The sequence below is a fragment of the Misgurnus anguillicaudatus genome, chromosome 21, assembly GCF_027580225.2.
Source record: "Misgurnus anguillicaudatus chromosome 21, ASM2758022v2, whole genome shotgun sequence".
Taxonomy (NCBI): Eukaryota; Metazoa; Chordata; class Actinopteri; order Cypriniformes; family Cobitidae; genus Misgurnus; species Misgurnus anguillicaudatus.
This window is the reverse complement of record NC_073357.2, coordinates 949,075-975,298: the sequence shown is the minus strand read 5'-3', so window position 1 is coordinate 975,298 and position 26,224 is coordinate 949,075. Positions and strand designations below refer to the sequence as shown.

At 41.8% G+C, this 26,224-nt stretch overlaps 1 protein-coding gene across 6 annotated transcripts in view; it reads right to left on the bottom strand.

Annotated features, from left to right (window-relative positions):
* Window positions 1-25,685, bottom strand: part of LOC129454041 (uncharacterized) — a 35,808-nt gene extending 10,123 nt beyond the window's left edge. For 2 of the 6 annotated variants that reach the window (XM_073859335.1, XM_073859340.1), the window contains exons 1-16: window positions 25,571-25,685; window positions 16,641-16,685; window positions 16,196-16,457; window positions 15,973-16,112; window positions 15,589-15,850; window positions 11,902-12,041; window positions 11,519-11,780; window positions 11,296-11,435; window positions 10,912-11,173; window positions 7,555-7,694; window positions 7,171-7,432; window positions 6,948-7,087; window positions 6,566-6,827; window positions 6,345-6,484; window positions 5,961-6,222; window positions 5,740-5,879 (exon numbers count right to left, since the gene is read on the bottom strand). In XM_073859335.1, coding sequence (XP_073715436.1) covers window positions 5,740-5,879; window positions 5,961-6,222; window positions 6,345-6,484; window positions 6,566-6,827; window positions 6,948-7,087; window positions 7,171-7,432; window positions 7,555-7,694; window positions 10,912-11,173; window positions 11,296-11,435; window positions 11,519-11,780; window positions 11,902-12,041; window positions 15,589-15,850; window positions 15,973-16,112; window positions 16,196-16,457; window positions 16,641-16,683 — 2,857 coding nt within the window. In that variant the 5' untranslated portion in view covers window positions 16,684-16,685; window positions 25,571-25,685. The remainder of the gene's footprint in view (window positions 1-5,739; window positions 5,880-5,960; window positions 6,223-6,344; window positions 6,485-6,565; window positions 6,828-6,947; window positions 7,088-7,170; window positions 7,433-7,554; window positions 7,695-10,911; window positions 11,174-11,295; window positions 11,436-11,518; window positions 11,781-11,901; window positions 12,042-15,588; window positions 15,851-15,972; window positions 16,113-16,195; window positions 16,458-16,640; window positions 16,686-25,570) is intronic. The other 4 variants (XM_073859339.1, XM_073859337.1, XM_073859338.1 and 1 more) reach the window with 4 other exon arrangements.
* Window positions 25,686-26,224: the final 539 nt, after the last annotated feature.

The following is a 26,224-nucleotide window of genomic DNA, read 5'->3' as shown; positions in this document are numbered from 1 at the left end:
TTTATGCAAGTATGTAAGCTAACCAGACCACAGCAAAAATGTAAACACAAGTGCACATGCATTAGTCGCTTGCTAACGTGATTACCTGACAGTATATTAATAGTTTAAACACCAACATCAATACACATCATTCATCATAAGTTCAAGTTATAAAAACAACGACAGACATTAACATTTTTACACTCATTTAAGCAAGTGTAAATTAAAAGAGCGGTGGATCAAACAATCAATTTTAACTTGATCATTTGTTATATAAGAGGTCATCATACTTAAATGAACATCCTGCAAGTTTCAAAACTGAAAACGTTCTCTTTACTGAAATATAACAGTTTTTGGCACCAAGCCAGGAAAACGGCAGGTTCAGGAATGTGCAGAAATATGATGTCAAAGTAGAATTGAAACACCTCTCCAAACCCAAATACAATGACCACTTTTGTAGCCCCGCCCACAGCTTCACTTGACACACTTGTGGGCCAGGGGCAAAGCAAACCATGCAGTGTCTCAACAATCAGTAAACATGTCTTTAAAGATTACCAAATGTAACCAATATGACTTTTAAATGACTTTTATTTTGATGCGGTGATCTGTTATGAGTAACCATGGAAACTGAGTCTTTGGTTGTGGAAGAACCGTCTGGGAACAACACAGACGCTGTATACCTTAACTCGAAGGCTCATAACATAACACTAGGAATGCGTGGTTAAAGTTTGTTTTTAAAAAAGTACCAGCTCACGTGGGGAGTGTTTGTTTACTTTGTGTACCGCGGATTCATTTATAAAGAAGCCGATGCTGGATTTAAAAGCACCACTTATATTGGATCTGACAAAAATGACACAGCAATATACACAGTATGTAAAACATTTTACTTTATTTAAGACAACATAACTGCGTTTCACTATTGCTTTGTAAGATATGTCCTTTTGTAACATCCATGTCTAAACACGTGTTTGACTGTTTTCATTTACTAAAAACATTAAACGGTTAATAAAGGTGCAACACTTAACAATTCGACTGTAATATAACAATAGATATATTCAAAGTTATTGATAAGGACTTATCAGGTTTAGATTTTGATGCGCGCTTACTGTGTTGTATACGGTAATTTAGTCATATCGAGTTTAAAGTTTTGTTTCTAATTTACTATACGTGTTGTCATTTATGTGTATCATCTTTAGCACCCAGGATCTTTTGTGGCTCAAACATATATGTGTCCGGCTGCTATTTTTACACATGAATGTTTTTAAAACATTTCCCTACATGCAATGACAGGAAATAATGCTGTCCAATCATAGCAGTGGACGTTTACGTCCAGGTCTTCAATGCAGCCCGCCCCTTCAAACGAACCATTTCTCCAGAGAGCCACTAATCCATGTCACAAAATACATGGATACATCATAAGTAGACAACAGTATAAAACAACAAAATCGACAAATTCATGGCCCCTTTAAGCTAACCGTGCCACAGTTTAACTGCAACATGCGTTGCTAACGCAGCTTACTGATAAGACATTACAGTAAACTAGACATTTTAGAACACTTGGGGGAAATAATCACAATGTAATAATCATACTTACAGGTTGTTTAGGAGACGTATGTTGTTCCAAATAAAGTGGGTACTGAACCATCTTTCATTGCCAAACACTTAGTAAATCCCTCCTTGAAAAAGTAACTTTAACCACGGATTCTTCACAGCCAAATGTTTTGTAAATACCTCCTTGAAAATGTAATTTTAACCACTGATTCTTCATATATTTATCCTTTGGTAGTGAAAACAACACAAACTGAAAACGCAACGTGATATGATGTTTACACACTAACTAGCTAAAGTGTCTGTGGGCAGGTCAGAGTTTTCGTTTCTCCCAGGCAAGGCTGTAGGCGGAGACTTATTATGCAAAGTGTTCGTATTACGTGGATAAAGTCAGGCAGGAGATTCAATCCATATGATGACTCGTTTCAGCGATTCAGAGTCGACTCCCTACTTTAGAAGCCAATAACTTTATTAATCGTACACTTTTTGGTTAAACTACTTTGCACATTGTTTACATTGATGGACAGGTACATGACACACTGCAATGTGGGTAATTTTCGATTTTGGATCTGTGTGGTTTTTAAATAGATTTAATGTGGGGATGTGCAGACTTAGGAGTTAAAATAAAGATGAGGTATAAGAGGTGTGTCCGTGTTGTGTTTGACAGTAGTGTTAATAAACAAAACCTGTGTTAGACTGTGTTTTTGTTATCTTTGTTTATTAACAAAACGTTTTGGGTTACTAATGTAACCATTGTTCCCCGAGAAGGGAACAAGACGCTGCGTGGCCGAAGCTACGCTATGGAAATGTCCTCTGCGTGATTGCATCTGAAGCACGTATGTCAAATCAATCCAATGGTCAAGTGACACGTCATGGGCGAGTGACATGGGAACCAGGAAGCTATAAAAGGAGCAACTGGCAACGCCGGCTTCAGCTCAGGGAACAATGTTTGCATTAGTAACCTGAGATGTTCCCCTTTGAGGGAACGAGATGCTGCATCGCCGAAGCTACGCTATGGGAATGATGTACCAAAATACCATACTACCAAGTGCCTGTCTGTGTGTAGAAACGCGCACAGCTAAGATATAAGCACCTGGGCTCCAGGTGTAGCGCCAACATCTAACTCATAGAACCGAATAAACGTGAGCGGAGAGGACCAGCCTGCCACATCACAGACACCATCTTCTATACGTAACATTAGTAACACGCTCGCTTATAATGTTGATTCATAGCTGCAGCAAATTATGCTGCTTATGCTATCGTGTATTATGTTGTGCTATCTGTGGGGGCCATCTGTGCTTTTCACTTATTAATTTAAAGCTGCTTTGAAACAACTACCAATTGTGATAAGCACTATATAAATAAAATTGAATTGAACATCCTGCATTGAAGCCCCTAGCCACAAGGCCTTGAAGGCTGCCATACCTCAAGTAGAATGAGCTCTGACGGCAACAGGTGAAGGCCGTTCAAAGGTCTCGTAACTGGATACACTAAGTTAAGCTTTTCCTGATTTCTATCCCTAAACCAGGGAGGACAGAGGGCCTGCAGTAAGACAAGCCGTGGCACATTAGTCGATACCTTAGGCACATAACCAGGCCTTGGGTACAAAAAGCCTTAACCATCCTCGGTGCGAATTCGAGGCATGTAGGGGAAACTTACAGAGCCTGAAGGTCACCCACCCTCCTCAGAAAAGTGACTGCCAGCAGAAGTACTGTCTTAAGTGCCACAAACTTGACTGGAACGGTCTCAATAGGCTCAAACAGAGCCATGGATAGACGCTCCAGCACAACGGCCAGGACCCAGGCTGGAACCCTGAGACGGACCACAGACCTCAGCCTCCGAGTGCCATGAAGGAAGCGAACCACCAGCAGGTCTCTCCCGAGGGGTTGTCCACCCAAAGGGACATGGTAGGCCGAAGATCTAAGGCACGAAGACATCTGCGCTTGACCTTGATCAGACGGAACGGGTAACCCCTCGGGGAAAATCCTTTGGCCACCACTGTAGCGGTCTCATGTGAAGCAGCTCAAGGGGTATGACATTGGACACTGCTGTCATCAGCCCTAACAGCCTCTGAAACTGTTTAAGTGTGTGACTGGCCTAACTTCACTCTGCCTACAGCCCAAAGAATGGATTTGACACAAGCAGGGGACAGATGTCCCTGCATCGTTGTTGAATCCCATATTACGCCAAGAAAAGCTGTCCTCTGTGCTGGAGAGAGCACGCTTTTCTTGGCATTTAGCCTTAACCCCAGTTGTCTCATGTGGGTCAACACAGCATCTCCATGCTGCGCTGCCATACCCTCTGATTGGGCTAAAATTAACCAATCATTTATGTCGTTTAAGACACAGATGCCCCAGAGTCGCAACAGAGCCAGCGCTGCATCCATGCATTTTGTAAATGCATGGATGACAGAGATAGACTGAAAGGGAGAACCTGTTATTGGTAAGCCACACCCCCGAAAGCGAACCTCAGGAATCTCCTGTGTTGCGGGAGGATAGATGTGTGAAAATACGCGTCTTTTAGATCTATCGTCACAAACCAGTCCTCGGATCTGATTTGTGTGACAATCTGCTTTATAGTTAACATCTTGAACTTTAATTTTGCAACAGACGGATTTAGGTGGCGCAGATCTAAAATAGGACGTAACCCCTGTCTTTCTTTGGAACTATTAAATAGCGGCTGTAAAACCCTGACTCCCTGTCGGGAGGAGGAACATATTCTATGGCTTCCTTGCACAAGAGAGTTTCTACAGTTGTTCCATTATCAGAGCATGCCCAGCGCCCACCATGGTAGATAACAATCCTTTGAATGGGGGTGGCAAAACTGAATTTTGTAGCCTTTTTCTATAATCTGCAGAACCCATACAGACATGTTTGGCAGGAGCTTTCACGCTGCCTGGTTTTCTTTAAGGGGGACCAGCCTCTCGAGACTGGCTTCTGATATACTGCTTAAACTTTTACCGGTGCCCTGAACCAGACAGGCAGGGTTTAACATGGCTGATATTAATGCCTCTCCCCTCGGAGAGAGGTGTTGCATGCCCCGCGCACGAGGCACACAAAAATGGGAAGCCGCTGTGCCCTGAAACACGAACTGTGGTGGGGTTAACGTACTGGCGTCCTTAGGGCATCTAAGACTGGGGGCTCCCCTTGTTAATATGATACTCCATCCCTCAAGATTTCTTTTTTGCCGTAGCCTTCCTAGCCATAATAACAGCCCTCAGGTCTGTTTTCTGTTTGGAAGATTTCTGAGTGCGCCTGCCCAAGCCCCAGTTTCTCTGAGGGGGACCACAGGAGACACGTTTCTGTTTTTGAGATGCTCTATATGATGTAGAGGGTTGCTCCTGCCCAGCAGCCCTAGAATTTAAAGCGCTCCGGGGGAGATAGCGCTCGAACGCCGCCGACTGCTTACAAGCCTTCGAGAATCTCTTGACGACGGTATTAACGGCATTGCCGAAGAGACCAGAGGGCACAACGGGTGTGTCTAAGAGAAAAGCTCTATCTGAGGATCTAAGCTCGGACAGGTTAAGCCATAAGTGACGTTCCGCGACTCTCGCAGTCTCTTTAATCGCCCTGAGTGACACATCAGTGACTTGACAAAGGTCTTTAAATATATCGGACATACCCCCCGCCTCGTCATCTAAATCTTTAAGCATTTCTGCTTGGTTCGCCTGCAGGACAACTAGAGTAGGCAGAGAAGCCCCAGCCTGCCCTGCAGATTTATAGGCTTTGCCCACTAAAGACAATTTTAATGGGGAGCGATGGCGACTTCAAAGATGATGCCGCGGCAAGGGAGAGATAACTCATGAGCATATGCTCCACCTGGGGCATCGTTAAATATCCATGCTCACCCATTCCCACAATGTTGGAATACATGGTGGCGTGAGGGGTATGAACACGGGCTGAATATGGAGCTTTCCATGACCATGACCTCGACAGCAAGCAAGCCACTGCGTTAGTAACAACCTTTAATAAATCATCGCATGCAGGGGATGAATGAGAAGGCTCCTCAGCGTCCACCACATCCACAGACATAATTTCAAATTCCTCGGATGACAATAAATGCAGGACTGGGCTTCCGCTCTGGGCGGAAGAAGAGATAAGAGATTTCAAAACTATTTTGGACATTCATCTTTTTCCTCTCATCTATTTTAATAAACTTTAAAGTTGACCAGACTTTAAGCTAATGGTTCAGCAAGACTAAGAATGACCGTACCTGCCTTATACACCTCCACTTTAGCAAGAGAAAGAATTTTTGAACTTCCAGGTATGATGACGTTCACATATCGTCCGTTCATATTGTGACAGGACACAGACACAGCCTGACCCGCTGCAACACCATTCAGCACAGCACATCTAAAAAAAACAACAACTTTATAATCCTTTGTAAAATTGAGAGTTTTCCCTCACATGTTTTAACAACATCAATAACTTAACCTGGGATTATTGTTGCCATTGTTTTTTAGAGAGTTTCCAATACGAATTTCTGCTCCGTTGAGGCGCTCCGCACAGCAGTCTTTTCTGTTAGTGATGACGACTGTAGAGATGTAGTAAGAATCCAAAAGATCCAGTCTCCACCAGGGGTTACTAGATGCTTCTGTATGGGTGCAGGTGAAGGGTAAATTGTCAATGGCATTTGATGCTACCCAACCATATCCTGTGGATGACTGTACAGCCCGTCCTCTTAATGCCAAATCCTCTAGAAAAAATAAAATGAGAATTAGACCAACACCATTAATAGATCTCATGTGGGGAAGTGCAGGCTTAGGAGTTAATAAGCTTTAAAGTTGACCAGACTTTATGCTAATGGAACGACCGTACCTGCCTGATACACCTCCACTTTGGCAAGAGAAAGAATTTTTGAACGTCCAGGTATGATGACGTTCACATATCGTCCGTTTATATTGTGACAGGACACAGACACAGACTGACCCGCTGCCACACCATTCAGCACAGCATATCTAAGAGAAAAACAACAACTTTATAAATCTTTGTAAAATTGAGAGTTTTCTCTCACATTTTTACAGCATCAATAACTTAACCTGGGATTATTGTTGCCATTATTTTTTAAGGAGTTTCCAATACGAATTTCTGCTCCATTGAGTCGCTCCGCACAACAGTCTTTTCTATTAGTGATGACGACTGTAGAGATGTAATAAGAATCCAGAAGATCCAGTCTCCACCAGGGGTTATCAGATGTGTCTGTATGGGTGCAGGTGAAGGGTAAATTGTCAATGGCATTTGATGCTTCCCAACCATATCCTGTGGATGACTGTACAGCCCGTCCTCTTAATGCCAAATCCTCTAGAAAAGATAAAATGAGAATGAGACCAACACAATTAAAATATCTCATGTGGGGTGTGCAGGCTTAGGAGATAATAAGCTTTAAAGTTGACCAAATTAATGCTAATGGAACGATCGTACCTGCCTGATACACCTCCACTTTAGCAAGAGAAAGAATTTTTGAACGTCCAGGTATGATGACGTTCACATATCGTCCATTTGTATTGTGACAGGACACAGACACAGACTGACCCGCTGCCACACCATTCAACACAGCATATCTAAGAGAAAAACATCAACTTTATAATCCTCTGTAAAATTGAGAGTTTTCTCTCACATGTTTTCACAGCATCAATAACTTCACCTGGGATTATTGTTTCCGTTGTTTTCCAAAGAGTTTCCGATACGAATTTCTGCTCCGTTGAGTCGCTCCGCACCGCAGTCTTTTCTGTTAGTGATGACGACTGTAGAGATGTAGTAAGAATCCAGAAGATCCAGTCTCCACCAGGGGTTATCAGATGTGTCAGTATGGGTGCATGTGAAGGGTAAATTGTCAATGGCGTTTGATGCTTCCCAACCGTATCCTGTGGATGACTGTACAGCCCGTCCTCTTAATGCCAAATCCTCTAGAAAAGATAAAATGAGAATTAGACCAACACCATTAATAGATCTCATGTGGGGATGTGCAGGTTTAAGAGTTAACTAGCTTTAAATTTGAGCAGACTTTATTCTAATGAAACGACCGTACCTGCCTTATATACCTCCACTTTAGCAAGAGAAAGAATTTTTGAACTTCCAGGTATGATGACGTTCACATATCGCCCGTTCATATTGTGACCGGACACAGACACAGACTGACCTGCTGCAACACCATTCAGCACAGCATATCTATGAGAAAAACAACAACTTTATAATCCTCTGTAAAATTGAGAGTTTTCTCTCACATGTTTTCACAGCATCAACAGGAGTTTACAGAACGCAGTGTCGTTGCTAAGAAACGCTCTCATTCACCTTTGTCTCACATGCTGCAATTACATTTGTTCCGGTGCGTCCTCGCGTGTGTTAGTGTATTACAATAGTTTCAGCCATTAACTTAGTTGTTGATTGTTATCGGGCATGGCCTGCTAAGTTCAGTTCACAATTGAAGTCTTTATTAAAGCAGTCAGTCCACCACGGCAGCGGTCGTGTGCAGCCCTCATCGGGTGAAGATCGAAGAGTGTAAAGACCATCGACTCTACCTGCGTGACTCCACCGAGCAGGGACACCTACAGGGCACTTAAGCTGCCCTCTCCAACAACTACATTTTCTCACACAGTCCTCGCACAACAGGAAGGGGTGGAGGGACCAGTCTGCTCATTCCAAAGTTTTGGAATTCCAACAGCACACATCCTCATGTGACAGCAGCTCTTTCGAGTCACATGTTGTTACTATCATCCACCCTACTAAAATCCATTTTTTAGTTATCTATCGTCCCCCAGGTCAACCTGGACATTTATTGGAGGAGCTGGATGTACCTCTGTTTTCATTCCCAGAGGATGGCGCTCCTTTAGTAGTCCTTGGTGACTTCAACATCCACCTTGAGAAACCACAGGCAGCTGACTTTAACACCCTGACTGCGTCATTTGACCTCAAGCGAGTCCCTACTTCACCAACCCACAGGTCTGGTAATCTTTTAGACCTTATCTACACATGCTGCTGTTCCACTTACCACACCCAGGTCACCCCACTACACACATCTGATCACTTCCTCATTACTCTTGAGCTCGACCTAACTCCCCCAGTCACTGGACACAATCCCCCATTGGTCATGTTCTGGCGCAATCTGCGCACACTCTCTCCCTCCCGCTTATCCTCTGTGGTCGCTTGCATGTTCCCCCCTTCCAACCAGCTCTCTCTGTTAGATACTGACAAAGCCACCAACACACTTTGTTCCACTCTAACATCCTGCTTAGACACATTATGCCCTCTAGCATCTGGACCGGCCCTGGCCACACCACCTGCCCCTTGGCTATCTGAGGTTCTCCGTGAGCATCGCTCCACACTCAGGGCTGCAGAGAGTATGTGGCACAGATCAAAAGATCCTTCTTGACCTCTGTCTCTATCAGTCTCTTTTTGTCTCCTTATTCACAGATATCTCCTCTGCTAAGACCCTATACCACCATTCAAAGATTAACAACTCACCTGACTCTCACATTCTCTTCAAGAACTTCTCTACTCTTCTTTTTCCCCCTGCCCCCCCCCACCCTTATCCGACTTACCGGCTGATGATTTTGCTTCCTTCTTTGTGAAGAAAATGAAAACTATCAGCAGTCAGTTCTCTGAGCCGCCACTTTTTGCGCATGCTCAAACCTCTGAGACATGCTCCCTCCCCTCCTTCTCTCTCCTCTATCTGAAGCGGATGTTTCCAAGGTCTTTGCTTCTAACCATCCGACTACCTGCCCGCTAGATCCCGTACCCACCCCTCTCCTTTAGGCCATCTATCTGTCAGTTATCCCTGCTCTCACCCACATTATCAATTCATCGCTTTCCACTGGCACCTTCCCTGTAGCATTTAAAGAGGCTCGGATAACCTCGTTGCTGAAGAAACCCACACTCAATCCTGCTATACTAGAGAACTACAGACCCGTTTCTTTTTTTCCCTTCATTGCCAAGACTCTTGAACGTGTGGAGTTCAACCAGCTCTCCTCTTTCTTCACACAATATAACCTCCTTAATAGCAATCAGTCTGGTTTCAAAAATGGCCACTCCACTGAGACTGCACTGCTCTCAGTCATTGAAGCCCTAAGGCAGGCAAGGGCAGCCTCCAAATCATCTGTGCTGATCTTACTGCCTCTATCTGCCGCTTTTGACACGGTTAATCACCGCATCCTCTTGTCGACCCTCATGTCTATGGTTGTCTCTGACACAGCGCTTTTATGGTTCAAGTCGTACCCCTCAGGCAGGTCATTTTGTGTATCCTGGGGGGTGACATCTCCGAACCCCAACGTCTTGATACCGGGTTGCCTCAAGGCTCTGTGCTTGGACCACTGCTCTTTTAGATATACATGACATCCCTAGGCTCTGTCATTCGAAAACATGGCTTTTTCTACCACTGCTATGAGGACGACACTCAACTTGTCACCACCCTGATGATCTCACGGTTTCAGCCCGCATCTCGGCATGCTTGGGGGAAATCTCACTCTGGATAAGGGATCACCATCTCCAGCTTAACCTTGCAAAGACAGAACTGTTTGTCATATAATCTGAACCAAAGATTCAGCACATCCTTTTCATTCAGCTAGGTTCCTCGACCATCTCGCCTTCCAGGACGGCCAAAACCTGGGAGTGGTCATTGATGATCAGCTTAGCTTCATGGAGCATGTTGCCAGCAGCGCTCGCTCTTGTAGATTCATCCTCTAGAATATTAGGAAAATTAGACCTTTCCTAAATGAGCACGCTACGCAAGTCCTAGTCCAAGCTTTTGTCCGGTCCGGGCTGGACTACTGCAATGCGCTACCGGTAAGAGTGGTCTTCAATAAGCCAAAGAGGGCGCACGTCACTCCTCTCTTTGTCAAGTTACACAGGCTTCCTATAGCAGCTCGCATCAAATTTAAAGCTCTGCTCCTAGCCTTTAAAACCACCACTGGGTCAGCAACCCCTTACCTTTACTTACTTATACAGCCTTATGTGCCCTCTCGATCCCTGCTCTCTGCCACCAAGCGACGACTTGCGGTGGCATCTCAAAAAGGGAAAAAACATTAGCGCGTTCTTTCTCAGGAGCTGTTCCACAACTGTGGAATGATCTGCCAGTCGCGACACGATCTGCTGACTCTGTACCCGTCATTAAGACTCGGCTAAAAATCTATCTTTTTTGCCATTACCTCACTTCCTAATATAGGACTAACTATCTTTCTCTATTTTTTCTTTCTCTTTATCTGTACATTTCTTAAAAAAAATAATAATAACCAACCCTTGGCTATGTATACTGTGTTGAACTTGATGAGACTATTTCCAGTGCACTTATGTATTGCTGTTCTTGTGTTGCTATAATTGCTTCTATTGTTTACCTCATTTTTAAGTCGCTTTGGACAAAAGCATCTGCTAAATGACTAAATGTAAATGTAACCTAGGATTATTGTTCCCGTTGTTTTCCAAAGAGTTTCCGATACGAATTTCTGCTCCGTTGAGACGTTCCGCACAGCAGTCTTTTCTGTTAGTGATGACGACTGTAGAGATGTAGTAAGAATCCAGAAGATCCAGTCTCCACCAGGGGTTATCAGATGTGTCTGTATGAGTGCAGGTGAATGGTAAATTGTCAATGGCATTTGATGCTTCCCAACCATATCCTGTGGATGACTGTACAGCCCGTCCTCTTAATGCCAAATCCTCTAGAAAAGATAAAATGAGAATTAGACCAACACCATTAATAGATCTCATGTGGTGATGTGCAGGCTTAGGAGTTAATAAGCTTTAAAGTTAACCAGACTTTACGTTAATGAAACGAACGTACCTGCCTGAGACACCGCCACTTTAGCAAGAGAAAGAATTTTTGAATGTCCAGGTATGATGACGTTCACATATCGTCCGTTCGTATTGTGACAGGACACAGACACAGACTGACCCGCTGCCACACCATTCAGCACAGCATATCTAAGAGAAAAACAACAACTTTATAATCCTCTGTAAAATAGAAAGTTTTCTCTCACATGTTTTTACAGCATCAATAACTTCACCTGGGATTATTGTTGCCGTTGTTTTCCAAAGAGTTTCCGATACGTATTTCTGCTCCATTGAGTCGCTCCGCACAGCAGTCTTTTCTGTTAGTGATGACGACTGTAGAGATGTAGTAAGAATCCAGAAGATCCAGTCTCCACCAGGGGTTATCAGATGTGTCAGTATGGGTGCAGGTGAAGGGTAAATTGTCAATGGCATTTGATGCTTCCCAACCATATCCTGTGGATGACTGCACAGCCCGTCCTCTTAATGCCAAATCCTCTAGAAAAGATAAAATGAGAATTAGACCAACATCATTAATAGATCTCATGTGGGATGTGCAGTCTTAGGAGTTAATAAGCTTTAAAGTTGACCAGACTTTATGCTAATGGCACGACCGTACCTGCCTGATACACCTCCACTTTAGCAAGAGAAAGAATTTTTGAACTTCCAGGTATGATGACGTTCACATATCGTCCGTTCATATTGTGACAGGACACAGACACAGACTGACCCGCTGCCACACCATTCAGCACAGCATATCTAAGAGAAAAACAACAACTTTATAATCCTCTGTAAAATTGAGAGTTTTCTCTCATATGTTTTCACAGCATCAACAGGAGTCTACAGAAACGTGTAAGTGTATTTGTTTTTAGACTTGTGAAGTTTTAGTGCAGTGTCGTTGCTAAGAAACGCTCTCATTCACCTTTGTCTCACGTGCTGCAATTACATTTGTTCCGGTGCGTCCTCATATGTGTTAGTGTATTACAGTAGTTTCAGCTATTAACTTAGTTGTTGATCATTATAAGGAGTGGCCTGCTGAGTTCAGTCCACAATTTAAGCACTTATTAAAGCAGTTAGTCCACCGCGGCAGCGGTCGCGTGCAGCCCTCATTGCGTGAAGACCGAAGAGTGTAAAGACCATCAACTCTACCGGGACACTGACAGGGCACTTGAGTATTGCACTTTTTGTACTAACTTTTTATATTCATCTATTTATTACTCTTTTATCCTCTCTTGCACATTTCCTATTCTTTTAATTTTAATATGCGTTTTCAAATCTCTACTGTCATTACAACTCGAAAATCTGTTGTATCACGTCGCCGTGGGCGCAATGTTATAACCTGGGGACTCTCCCTCCATCCACAACCCCCTCACTGACTTTTCCCATTGGTTTATGGAACTGCCAATCTGCTGTCAACAAAGCAGATTTCATTACTGCTTTTGCTTCACATTCTGGCCTGTCTGTTTTAGCACTTACTGAGACATAGATTAAACCAGAGGACACTGCCACTCCAGCTGCCCTCTTCAACAACTACACTTTCTCCCACAGTCCTCACACAACAGAAAGGGGTGGAGGGACCGGTCTGCTCATTAGAAAGGACTGGAAATTTCAACAGCAAACCCCCTCATGTGACAGCAGCTCTTTCGAGTGGCATGTTGTTACTATCATCGACCCTACTAAAATCAATTTTTTAGTTATCTATCGCCCCACAGGTCAACTTGGACACTTCTTGGAGGAGTTGGATGTACCTCTGTCTTCATTCCCAGAGGATGGCACTCCTTTAGTAGTCCTTGGTGACTTTAACATCCACTATGAGAAACCACAGGCAGCTGACTTCAACACCCTGACTGCATCATTTGACCTCAAGTGAGTCCCTACTTCACCAACCCACAGGTCTGGTAATCTTTTAGATCTTATCTACACACGCTGCTGTTCCACTTACCACACCCAGGTCACCCCAATACACACATCTGATCACTTCCTCATTACTCTTCCTCCCCCAGTCACTGCACACGATCCCCCATTGGTCACGTTCCGGCGCAACCTGCGCACACTCTCTCTTCCTCCAGCTTATACTCTGTCGTCGCTTGCATGTTCCCCCCTTCCAACCAGCTCTCTCTGTTAGATACTGACAAAGCCATCGACACACTTTGTTCCACTCTAACATCCTGCTTAGACACATTTTGCCCTCTAGCATCTGGACCAGCCCTGGCCACACCACCTGCCCCTTGGCTATCTGAGGTTCTCCGTGAGCATCGCTCCACACTCAGGGCTGCAGAGAGTATGTGGCACAGATCAAAAGATCCTTCTTGACCTCTGTCTCTATCAGTCTCTTCTTGTCTCCTTATTCACAGATATCTCCTCTGCTAAGACCCTATACCACCATTCAAAGATTAACAACTCACCTGACTCTCACATTCTCTTCAAGACCTTCTCTACTCTTCTTTGTCCCCCTGTCCCCCACCTTAATCCGTCTTAATGGCTGATGATTTTGCTGCCTTCTTTGTGAAGAAAACGAAAACTATCAGCAGTCAGTTCTCCAAACCGCTGCTTCTTGTGCAAGCTCAAATCTCTGAGACATGCTCCCTCCCCTCTTTCCCTCTCCTATCTGAAGCAGATGTTCCCAAGGTCTTTGCTTCTACCCATCCGACAACCTGCCCGCTAGATCCCATACCCACCCATCTCCTTCAGGCCATCTCTCCGTCAGTTATCCCTGCTCTCACCCACATTATCAATTCATCCCTTTCCACTGGCACCTTCCCTGTAGCATTTAAAGAGGCTCGGATAACCCCGCTGCTAAAGAAACCCACACTCCATCCTGCTATGCTATAGAACAACAAATCCTGTCAACCCTTCGAACCCCAACATCTTGATATCGGGGTGCCTCAAGGCTCTGTGCTTGGACCACTGCTCTTTTCGATATAAATGACATCCCTAGGCTCTGTCATTCGAAAACATGGCTTTACCTACCACTGCTATGCAGACGACACTCAACTCCACTTGTCGTTCCACCCTGATGATCCCACGGTTTCTGCCCGCATCTTGGCATGCCTGGGGGACATCTCCAGCAGTGTTTCCCATACATTGATCTATTTGTGGTGGCCCACCACAGAATCAACACTGGCCCCCACAAATAGAATTTTCATAATTCCCATTTACATTTTTATTTCACCATTTAAAACGGCCTAAAATATAATTTGATAAATAATATAGATCAAATACAGATACAGATTAAAGAGTAGAAGCGAAACATATTTCAGGTGCCAACACTAGATCAAATGCAAACACGACATGATGACGTCACATATATGCTAATTAGCGGGGGACGTCATCACCACCACAGTCTCCTCAAAATCCTGTGGGAAACACTGTCCAGCTTATCCTTGGGAAGACAGAACTGCTTTTCATATCATTTGAACCAAAGATTCAGCACAACCTTTTCATTCAGCTAGGTTCCTCGACCATCTCGCCTTCCAGGACGGCTAAAAACCTGGGAGTGGTCATTGTTGATCAGCTAAGCTTCACAGAGCATGTTGCTAGTACCGCTTGCTTTTGTAGATTCATTTACTACAATATTAGGAAAATCAGACCTTTCCTAAATGAGCACGCTATGCAAGTCCTAGTCCAAGCTCTTGTCCTGTCCTGGCTGGACTACTGCAATGCGCTACTGGCTGGGCTTCCAGCCTGCACAACAAAACCCCTACAGATGATTTAGATCGCAGCGGCAAGAGTGGTCTTCAATGAGCCCAAGAGGGCACACCTCACTCCTCTCTTTGTCAAGTTAAACAGGCTTCCTATAGCAGCTCGCATCAAATTTAAAGCTCTGCTCCTGGCCTTTAAAACCACCACTGGGTCAGAACCCCCTTACCTTCACTTACTTATACAGCCTTATGTGCCCCTCTTGATCGCTTTGCTCTGCCACTGAGCGACGGCTTGTGGTGCCATCTCAAAAAGGGAAAGGGAGTTCCACAACTGTTGAATGATCTGCCGGTCGTGACACGATCTGCTGAATCTGTAGCCGTCTTTAAGACTCGGCTAAAAACCCATCTCTTTCGCCATTACCTCACTTCCTAATACAGGACTTACTATCTTTATCTATTTTTCCTTCCTCCTTATCTGTACATTTCTTAAAAAAAAAACCAACCCTCGTCTATGTATACTGTGTTGAACTTGATGAGACTATTTCCAGTGCACTTATGTATTGTTGTTCTTGTGTTGCTATAATTGCTTCCATTGTTTACCTCATTTGTAATTCACTTTGGACAAAAGCGTCTGCTAAATGACTAATTGTAAATGTAAATGTAACCTGGGATTATTGTTCCCGTTGTTTTCCAAAGAGTTTCCGATACGAATTTCTGCTCCGTTGAGTCGCTCCGCACCGCAGTCTTTTCTGTTGGTGATGACGACTGTAGAGATGTAGTAAGAATCCAGAAGATCCAGTCTCCACCAGGGGTTATCAGATGTGTCTGTATGAGTGCAGGTGAATGGTAAATTGTCAATGGCATTTGATGCTTCCCAACCATATCCTGTGGATGACTGTACAGCTCGTCCTCTTAATGCCAAATCCTCTAGAAAAGATAAAATGAGAATTAGACCAACACCATTAATAGATCTCATGTGGGGAAGTGCAGGCTTAGGAGTTAATAAGCTTTAAAGTTGACCAGACTTTATGCTAATGGAACGACCGTACCTGCCTGATACACCTCCACTTTAGCAAGAGAAAGAATTTTTGAACTTCCAGGTATGATGACGTTCACATATCGTCCATTTGTATTGTGGCAGGACACAGACACAGACTGACCCGCTGCCACACCATTCAGCACAGCAAATCTAAGAGAAAAACAACAACTTTATAATCGTCTCTAAAATTGCGAGTTTTCTCTCACATGTTTTTAACGCATTAATAACTTAACCTGGGATTATTGTTGCCGTTGTTTTCCAAAGAGTTTCCGATACGAATTTCTGCTCCGTTGAGTCGCTCCGCACCGCAGTCTTTTCTGTTAGTGATGACGACTCTAGAGATGTAATAAGAATCCAGAAGATCCAGTCTCCACCAGGGGTTATCAGATGTGTCAGTATGGGTGCAGGTTAAGGGTGAATTGTCAATGGCATTTGATGCTACCCAACCATATCCTGTGGATGACTGTACAGCCCGTCCTCTTACTGCCAAATCCTCTAGAAAAGATGAAATGAGAATTAGACCAACACCATTAATAGATCTCATGTGCAGGGTTAGGGGTTACAATAAAGACGGGGTATAACGTGTGTTAAACATTTAGTAAATCAAATAGTAAATGACACCTTTAAACTTGATTAATTTAATGTAAACTATGTAATATGAAAGGTAGTAGCTGTTACCTGAAGAGGACGGAGATGTTTGGGAATTTTTTTGGACTTCCATTCCTAAAGTTAAAAAAAAGAGTAATTTGAAGACTCTTAGTCTGAATAATCCACAGATGTATTTGAACACATATTGTCTGCACTGCTGTATAGTCACTGTTAGAATGTAATTATTCTTAAGCCTAGAGGTTTGTTTTTTAAGGTCTAAGATATCAATTATCAATGTCAGTTATCACAATCTGTTATTAAATTTTGCAGCGAGACAGCGCAGGAATCTGGTCAGAGAGCATATGAAATGATCGAACACCAAGGTGCAGATATAAAACATATACTGGTTTATTAAACAATCTGCACAGTATTTATACATCTCTGAGTGGAACAGAATATAGTCAACTGATTTTAGTAGGCGTATGACTGGTAACATTATACAGTATGTTGATTGACCTTTGAATCTAAAAAGTTCCCATGAACATCTGATACGCGGATTACTAGAAAAGTTATTATTAAGGCGAGAAACAAAGCTAGAGCTAGCGGTATGCCATATCATACCGTTCACGATTATACGGTATAATTTTTACATGATAAAAATGTCATATCATGTTTTCAATGATATAGCAACGCTACGTATGTCGCATTTACGCTCCCTAATGCGCACAGCAAAAACAACACCTGAGAGCAAGAGTAGCGAGGGGGAGATACTAGCAGCGAGTGATGTGCGGCCAAAAAGTAAACTAATGACTCGACTGAGCATCGCTGTGTAAATTACTTTAGTTACTGTTAAACTGAAGTGTTAAGGAGTTGTGTCATATAGGGAAAACACTGCCAACTCGTATCACTGTGATGACAGTAACTTACTTTACTGACTGAATTTAAATTAAATTCAATTATCACATTCTGGTTGTACTGACGCACGTTTACTTTATATTTAATTAGAGAGATCCATCTTTTCTATTCATTTTCCATTAAATTATTCGATCTGATGAGTTTAAAGCTCCGTTTTACCTGTTTGTTTCTTCAGTGACTGCAGCAAGGCACAAGCACATTGCCCTCTACTGGGTCCTAAAGTACACACGATTTCTCACAACATACAGACCACAGACAGACAGATGACTTGCTGATTTCTCCTGTGTTTATGAAAATCTGATTTATTAACTTGTGTTTTATCTGAACTGGATTAACATTTATCTCACGACCCCAAATGTGCCATGATTAATGTTAATGTTATTTATGTGACGTTTATGCGAACAAAAGTGGACGCCCTACTGAAAAATCCAGCAAAGACCAGCATAAGCTGGTAGCTGGTTTTAGCTAGTTTAAGGTGGCAGTAGCTGGTCTAAGCTGGTCCTTCTAGCCTGACAAAGCTGGTGGGTCAGCTGGTCTTACAGCCTGACCAGCTACATCAGCTTAAAAGGTGACCAAAACACAGCTAGACGAGCTTGCTACCCCAGCAATACCAGCTAAAACCAAGCTGGAAGACCAGCTAAAACCAGCTTATGCTAGTCTTAGCTGGATTTTTCAGTAGGGCGTAAATGTAAAATTATTTTGATATCAAAATTTTAAATTGTTAGCTAATAACTTAAGTTACTGGGATCTGTGAAGATTATGACACTACCACAGATTTTCAGTAATGATGTAACATTTTTATGCCATTTCATCTCTAGTTTACATTTGACTCATGCTGTGTCATCATGTCACTACTTTTAATTTACACTTCGAATTAGGTAGTCTGTCATCAATGACAGCTCAGTGTATGAAAAATCCATTTCCTTTTCCATAATTCAAAAGTCATAAATATAATTACCGCAAAAATTCTTAAAATATCATGATATAATTTTGAGGCTGTATTGCCCACCCCTAGGTAGAGCTCACACATACTAGTTTATATAACGACAAAATGTTCTGTCTGCTAGCAGCTTCGCACACAGGAAGATTCAGAAATACTTAGTTCCTTATACAAGCGGTTCACACTTTTAGTAAAATCTTTGGTTGCATATGGCAATAATCAGTGCTTTAAGTGGGCGGTACGCGCCGGTACTCAGTACCGCCACTTCCAAATATAGCTCTTGAGCGTACCACCACTTCTCTGTGCACCCAGAACGTGCTTTTAGCGTACCGGAACGCTCATTTGCACATCTGTTTAAATCAGAGGTTTATTTAAACCTTTGGCTGCATTGCTGCTTCTCAGAGCGCCGCTTCCTAATTCGTCCACTGAGAGCAGAGACTACATTACTCATACACCCTTGAGTTTTTGCTGCTGTCAGTCACAACTCAACATGGTCTGGAGAGGTGTGTGTTTGTGTGTGAAACACGCAACCATAAGCTCTGCTCAGTTAAAATGAAAATACAATGAACACTTAATATGCCCTCCTGGCTTTAGGCTCTGAGTAGTAAAAGAACAAGGTCAGAATCAGAGGACTCGATGGCTGACATCCCACAAAGCCAGAATGATATCGCTGCAGGTCAGACGCAAGCTCTTTTCAATACACTTTTGTAGGTATGTGACAATCTCCGCTGTTGCGGCTGTCAGTTTGATTCCCCTAGACGCAATTTTCGGATTTCCTCACGCAATGGAGAATGAGGTCTCTGCAGAACAAAAAGAGGCGTTTCCCAATTTGGGGCGTTTTCAAACTGAAATAGGTGTTTTTCCACCTCTTTGTCTGCTACCGAGAGTTCGCCTGCATATGCATGTAAGTGAATTGTTGCCAATTTGTGTAACGTTTTTAATTAATGTAGTTTTTTTTTGTTGCTTGCTACCCACTAAGTTCATAACTTTCAGTCACAAAATTGCATGAAGCATTATTTGCTATAGGCCTATTTCACAATATGGCGGCTTTGACCGGAAGTAGGGAAAACATACTTTAAACGCATTTATTCGCAACAAGTAAGCATGCAAGCAAACGAGGAATAACACTCATACACCACATTTAGACCATCAGGTCGCATACTTTGTAGGGGTGTAAACGTGCAAATGTGCGTTTTCTCAATTAATGAATTTGAATGAATTACGGTGAAATCCAGGCACATCCGAACGCGAGGGGGCGATCCCGTGCAAAAACTCCCTTTGTGCCACAGAAGTAGCAGCATTACGAATGCTATTCCAGGAAATATCTACAGGAATATTTATATCGCTGTTCTTCAGATTGTTTCAGGTATTTTCATGATGATGTAGAATATTATGAATGATTTTGGTTAACGAGTGTTGCTTTTTTAAAGGCACTTTATACACGACTCCGACTCATAATGATTTTAGATTGATAAGGACTTCCTTCTGACCAAATGCAGTAGTACACGCACGAGCTGTGCATGAAACAAAGAATCGCAGCCTTACGATTCAGAATCGATTTCAGACAGGCATTTTTAATGGGACACACGGTTGATTCGTTACATCCCTAATAATTTGGAAATGGAAGCTAAATAATTACTCTTTCTCCAAATGTGCACACGTTGGACTAAGACCCCAGTAATGACGGGAGCAGACACGAATAGGTATGTCCCCTTACGACAATTAACCATGGTTTTATTGTGGTAAAAGTGTAGTAACCATGGTTTTTTTTGGTGTATTGATTACTATCAGCAAAACTATGGTTTTACTACACTAACCATAGTTTAAAGGAATAGTCTACTCATTTTCAATATTAAAATATGTTATTACCTCAACCAAGAACCGCTGACACATCCCTCCACCATCCGTGCGCGCGCACGCAAGCGCCGGAGCGCGCCGCAACGCCTCGACAGCACCCAGCTCAGCCCCATTCATTCAATGGTATCAAACAGAGACAAAGCTAGAAGCGACCAAACACATCAACGTTTTTCCTATTTAAGACGAGTAGTTATACGAGCAAGTTTGGTGGTACAAAATAAAACGTAGCGCTTTTCTAAGCGGATTTAAAAGAGGAACTATATTTTATGGCGTAATAGCATTTTTGGGAGCACTTCGACTCGCCTGAAAAGTCCGCTCCCCTTCTCCCTCTCATAATGGGAGAGGGAGGGTGTTACTGCGCCGAGTCGAAGTACTCACAAAAGTGCTATTACGCCATACAATATAGTTCCTCTTTTGAATCCGCTTAGAACAGCGCTGTGTTTTGTTTTGTACCGCCAAGCTTGCTCGTGTAACTGCTCGTCTTAAATGGGAGGAGCGTTGATGTGTTTGGTCACTTCTGGCTTTCTCTGGGTGGTGCCATTGAATGAATGGGGCTAAGCGCTCCAGCGCTTGCGTGCACCACGCAGATGGTGGATGGATGTATCGGCAACTCTTGGTTGGGGTAGTGGCATATTTTGTTATTGAAAATGAGTAGACTATTCCTTTAAGCAAGCTAATTAAGGTCTTCATGATCACTAGAAAATCACAGGTAGGTAAGTGTGATTAGGGTTGGACCTAAACTGTGTAGTGCTCTGGCCTTCTACAGCTTCCTCTGCTAGTTCTTCGAGCAATCTTGCTCGAAGTTTTGGTTCATTATGGCGATGTTGCAAACCGCAACCTTGCCCTTACATGCAGTTGCTTTAACAACATTGTGTGCAAGGAATTTTTGTGTTTCTGGCAAATTTTTCGGTGACTGGACAGTAGGTTTTATTAGTGCCTATTACCCATCTTACTTGATATCATTGTTAGGTAAATAGCAGCTCTGTTTGTTTCTTTCACAATTAACATATAACATTGGTCAGTTCATTGTTGCACTAAATGCAGTTGCTCGTGAATGAGATCAGTTTTTTAATACTTTGGTGAACTGGAAAGCATTTAATGAGAACTACAGAACCCTGTACACGATTCCTTACTCAATATCCAGATGCCTCCTGTGTGACACCTTGTACAAGAATCATGGAGCAGGTTACAGAGGTAGAGGACAACGTTTTAGTCCTGTGATGACTGTGAGGGATTTTGTGGAATCGACACATCGTTTTTATGAGGCTGGAGGAAAAGTAATCTAATTTGAAACTAGACGTTTTTATTACATGCCTTTTAGAATATTTTGCACTTAAACTGAGAATTTGTTTTTTGGAACGTAGCTATGCGATCAATAAACTGATCCTAATGATGTTTTTGTTTTTTGTCACCTTTATTTCTTGTATATTAATTTCTACTTTTTAGTGTCTGTTTTTATTACACTTCTCTAAGAGAATATTAAATTTAAAATAATTTGTTTGAAGTGTTAGACTATGAGTTTGGCTCTATGGTTAGTCAATAAACTGATCCTAATGTTTAAAGGCGGAGTCCATGATGTTTGAAAAACGCTTTGGAAAAGGAGAAGGGCCGACTACCAAAACACACTTATAGCCAATCAGCAGTAAGGAGCGTGTCTACTAACCGACATCCTTGCCGGGTTGCGTATGTGTGGGGCGGGTCTTTTAAAAGAAGGTCCAGATTCTGATGGGGTAGGGGCGTGTTTGTTTAGGTGATTTCAAATATCAACATTGGCTTTCAAACATCGTGGACTCCGCCTTTAACTTTCAGGTCCACATATTTTATTTATTATAATCCATTTTACAAGGTCAGTTAAATATCAGTAATACATATAAAGCTCATTCTGTAAAAATATGACAAGTTAAACCAAAGTAATCATATGCTTTTATATTTGTATTGATGAGGGACCCTAATACACTTACAATAAAGTTAATTATAAATAACTTGCGTAAACGCAATGTAAAATGCTGTCTATTGATCTGTGGAAGGTATTTGGTTTTAATGGTGCTCATCTGTTGATTTGGTGCAGTTATGTCACACTTTTATAGCTTTTATGAAAAAGGCTTACACCATAATATAATAAAATTTGCTGTTTGCCTTATATAAATAAAATACATATCACTCTCGCTCTCTGTTGCATGCTTTCTGTGTTATTTACATATTGAATCGCAACAACATACTGTTCTGGCATGGTATAAAATGGTTTATGAATTATTCAAGATTACTTCATTGTTTTTGAATATATTACGCCGATTGTCTTTCTTTTTTTGTAATTTTGGCACAATAAATAGTTTGTATCCTTTTGCATATTTATTTATTGTTCTGACTGAATTGCCCTTACGAAAATTAACCATGGTTTTACTACAGTTAAAACAAAAAAACATGGTTACTGTAGTAAAACCATGGTAACCACAAAATAGTCATAGTTTTGACAACAATGGTTTTCAAAAAGCATAGTTAAACCGTGTAGTAAAATCATGGTTTTGCTGATAGTAATCAATACACCAAAAAAACACGGTTACTACACTTTTACCACAATAAAACCATGGTTAATTTTCATAAGGGTACATTATTTATATGTACGTTAGTTATCCGTCTTCCTTTTTAGCGACTTAAAATTATGTCAAGAGCTACACGTTTCACACACACACGCAGGCAAACCAGATCCACAAATTTGTGTGTTTGTCATTATATTATTCTGTAATCGCAAGCATTACTGCACACCCGCAAACCATTAAGAGGAGCAAATGTATGCGTGTGTTCGTCAGGAACGAGGTGGCAGATAAACTGGCTAAAGAGGCACTACTAGAGGTAATTACAGTAACAATTCCATTAGGAAAAGGTGAAGGTAAAGCTGTGGTTAAGAAGAAAGGCCTTGAAATATGGCAGAAATGGTGGGAGGAAGACAGGAAAGGTAGAAGATATTACAAAATACAAAAAAGTGTCAGTATAAAGAATCACATGGAAACGACTAGGCGTGAGGAAATAGTAATAACACGATTAAGAGTGGATCACACATTATTGAATGGTACATTATTTTTAATGGGGAAAAGGAATAGTGAGAACTGTGAAAATTGTGGGGTTAAAGAAAATGTTGAACATGTATTATTGTATTGTACATTGAATGAGGTGGAAAGACAGATTTTTAAAGATAAGGTTCAGGAGGTAGGACGGGAATGGAATCTGGTAGGGATACTGGGATCCGAAGGAGAGGGAATTAGAATGATTAGGAAGGCACTATTTATCTTTTTAAAAAACTCAGGATTGTGGAGTAGGATCTAAAATGAAATGATATACACACTCCAGTACAGTAGGTGGTGGCATGCACCTAAACGTTGTTTGCAGTCCGCCATTAAATAAGAGAAGAAGAAGAAGTGTGTTCGTCAGGATGACGTTGGATCTGATTTGCGTGGATGCATGCATTAACATATGTGATTACAGAATAATTTAATTCAAGCAAACTTTTTGACACAAACGCAACTTTACTGATATCGCGAGACAGCATTTCAGCTAGACGAGAAATCTGATATTAACATTACTGGCATAGCGTGATTTGAAATGGACAGTTTTGTCAAAGCAGCAAACACCACACGCCAGAGATCTAACTGCAGGGTCTTTGGTGAGCTCTGCTTTGAATGAAGTTCCATCGTGACAAATAAATAGACTACTTCCGGAGTGATATGAAGACATGAATCAGAGGAACACAAAACGTTGACAGTGGTGAGCGGTCATTTAGAACCGTGCCTTATAACTTCATATTACTAGAACTTCAACAATAACACTTCTACCTTATCCCTATGATATAAAACATATAACGTTACACACACAGAGAAAATGGTGATGTTCTATTAACACCACGCTTTAACATCAACGTGCTCATCCATGTGCTACACAGCCAGCACGCAGGCTACACTGATTCAACACTTCACGTTTAAGGCCGGGGTATAGAGGGTATGCACATGACATCACAGTCGCGAGAGGGACTGCAGTTACGCCCACCGAGTGGCAGAATGAGTTAACAGTGTGACATCGGCGAAAACACAGTGAAAACGCATTGAAATGGGAAAAGCCATTGTGCGATAGACTGTAACAGAATAAAAAGAATTCGGAACTATCGTTTTACAAACTGCCAAAAAACACAGAAAAGAGAAGTAAATTGATCATTCATTCCAACGCCCAAAGACCACAGGTGGGTTGATAAGTTGCTAGGGTCACTATCAAGCAGAGGTTTTACTTTCTACTTAAAAATATTTTTCAAGTATTTGTATTTTATTCGTGTTTTGGGAAAACATACATTCCAAAGCATATTATCATAATTGTTAATCCATTACATTTAATAAATAATACATTTTGTTTTACATTTAATATTTAAGTACATTAACGTACTTTTACTCAAGTAAAAGTACACAATTTTAATGTAATTAGGTATTAAATACATTTTACATAATATGCAATATTAAAGAATACACAGTATGATCCTATGCTTTAGACTGTAGTAAAGTACATTTTTTCCCAATACAAACACCCTAATAAAGCACAGATGCTTGGAAAATGTAACTAATGTAACTAAGTATTGTCCACCTCTGCTATCAAGTCCAACCAAATTCAATTTAAGCTGATAATAGTCAGTTTTACTGGCATTTTCGCAGCACCCACTATGAAAACCAGACATTGTTGAACAGTTGCCACTCAACAGGGCGAGTTCCTGCGTGGTCACGTGGAAAATGATGCTAATGCACCATCTATAACTTTTTTCCGCGTCCGGCTAGCGCGCACGCTTCCGCGCAGCTTTCCAAGTATACTTTCCGCGGCAAAACGCGGTCGCGGATGGTCGCGTTTGACACTATACGCAATAGGCCTACAATTGATTTCTTATTAAATTATTACTCTACCAGGCCGTCAGGGCAGCACTGATTTGGTGACATTAACAGTACATAAAAAACATTAGGATAGGTGAAGTAACGGATCCACCATTGCAAACACAGTTTAGAACAAACAACAACAAAGAACAGAAATTAAACATTATGGTACGCTGACTGTACGCGCACCGAGCGGAGTCTTTTTATATATTTTTTTATTTTTAGCACCGAGCGAGTCTCAAATTTTGGGCTGCAAGCGGATGACGCGCATATGCGTACGTTCCTAGCATACTTTCGGTTTCAGTCTGCTAAATGCGCTTACATAAATACAATCATAAGCATTTACCCGCATGTTCCGTACAGTATTACACATATAACTTGTTTAAACATTATACAACCCTCGTTCTTACCCGTATAAGAGGAAATAGAAAATGAAACGGACACAATGTAGTAATGAGCGAATGTCAGCTGCACCCTCCGCCAAAGAGTATAGAAGAACAAGAGGCGAAACTATGATTCGTTTTTGGCAACAGCCACTAGGTGGTCTTCAGTAGCGCGGCCGCCATTTTGGAATGAAAATTCTCACAGCCAAATCATAAGCACAATAGTAAGTTTCTTAAATTAAAAAAATTGTTCACTTACTACGCCTACACTAAATGCTGTATTGTCTTGTATGTATGTGTTGTGCTGTTGTTGTTATCAGTTGTGGAATCCAATCATTAAATAGATACACATTTGAGGTAGTTTTTTTCTTGCTTTCTTATTATGCAATTCTAATTTATGCTATTTTACACATTAACTATTATTATTAGTTACCAACTAACTCCACTAGGTATGAAATATATTTTGTACATATTAATCCCCTGGATCCCGCTACAAAAATGATAATCTTATAGACCATAATGCATCTGTCTGTTATCCTATAATTACCACTATTGGACATTGGCTGTGTTAATCCATTTCGAGCAATTCTGATGTATATGTGTGTATATGTGTATATATGGAGCCAAAATATTATGTGTGGATGAGTTAATTTCAGTATGTATGTAAAGTTAGCCTATAAA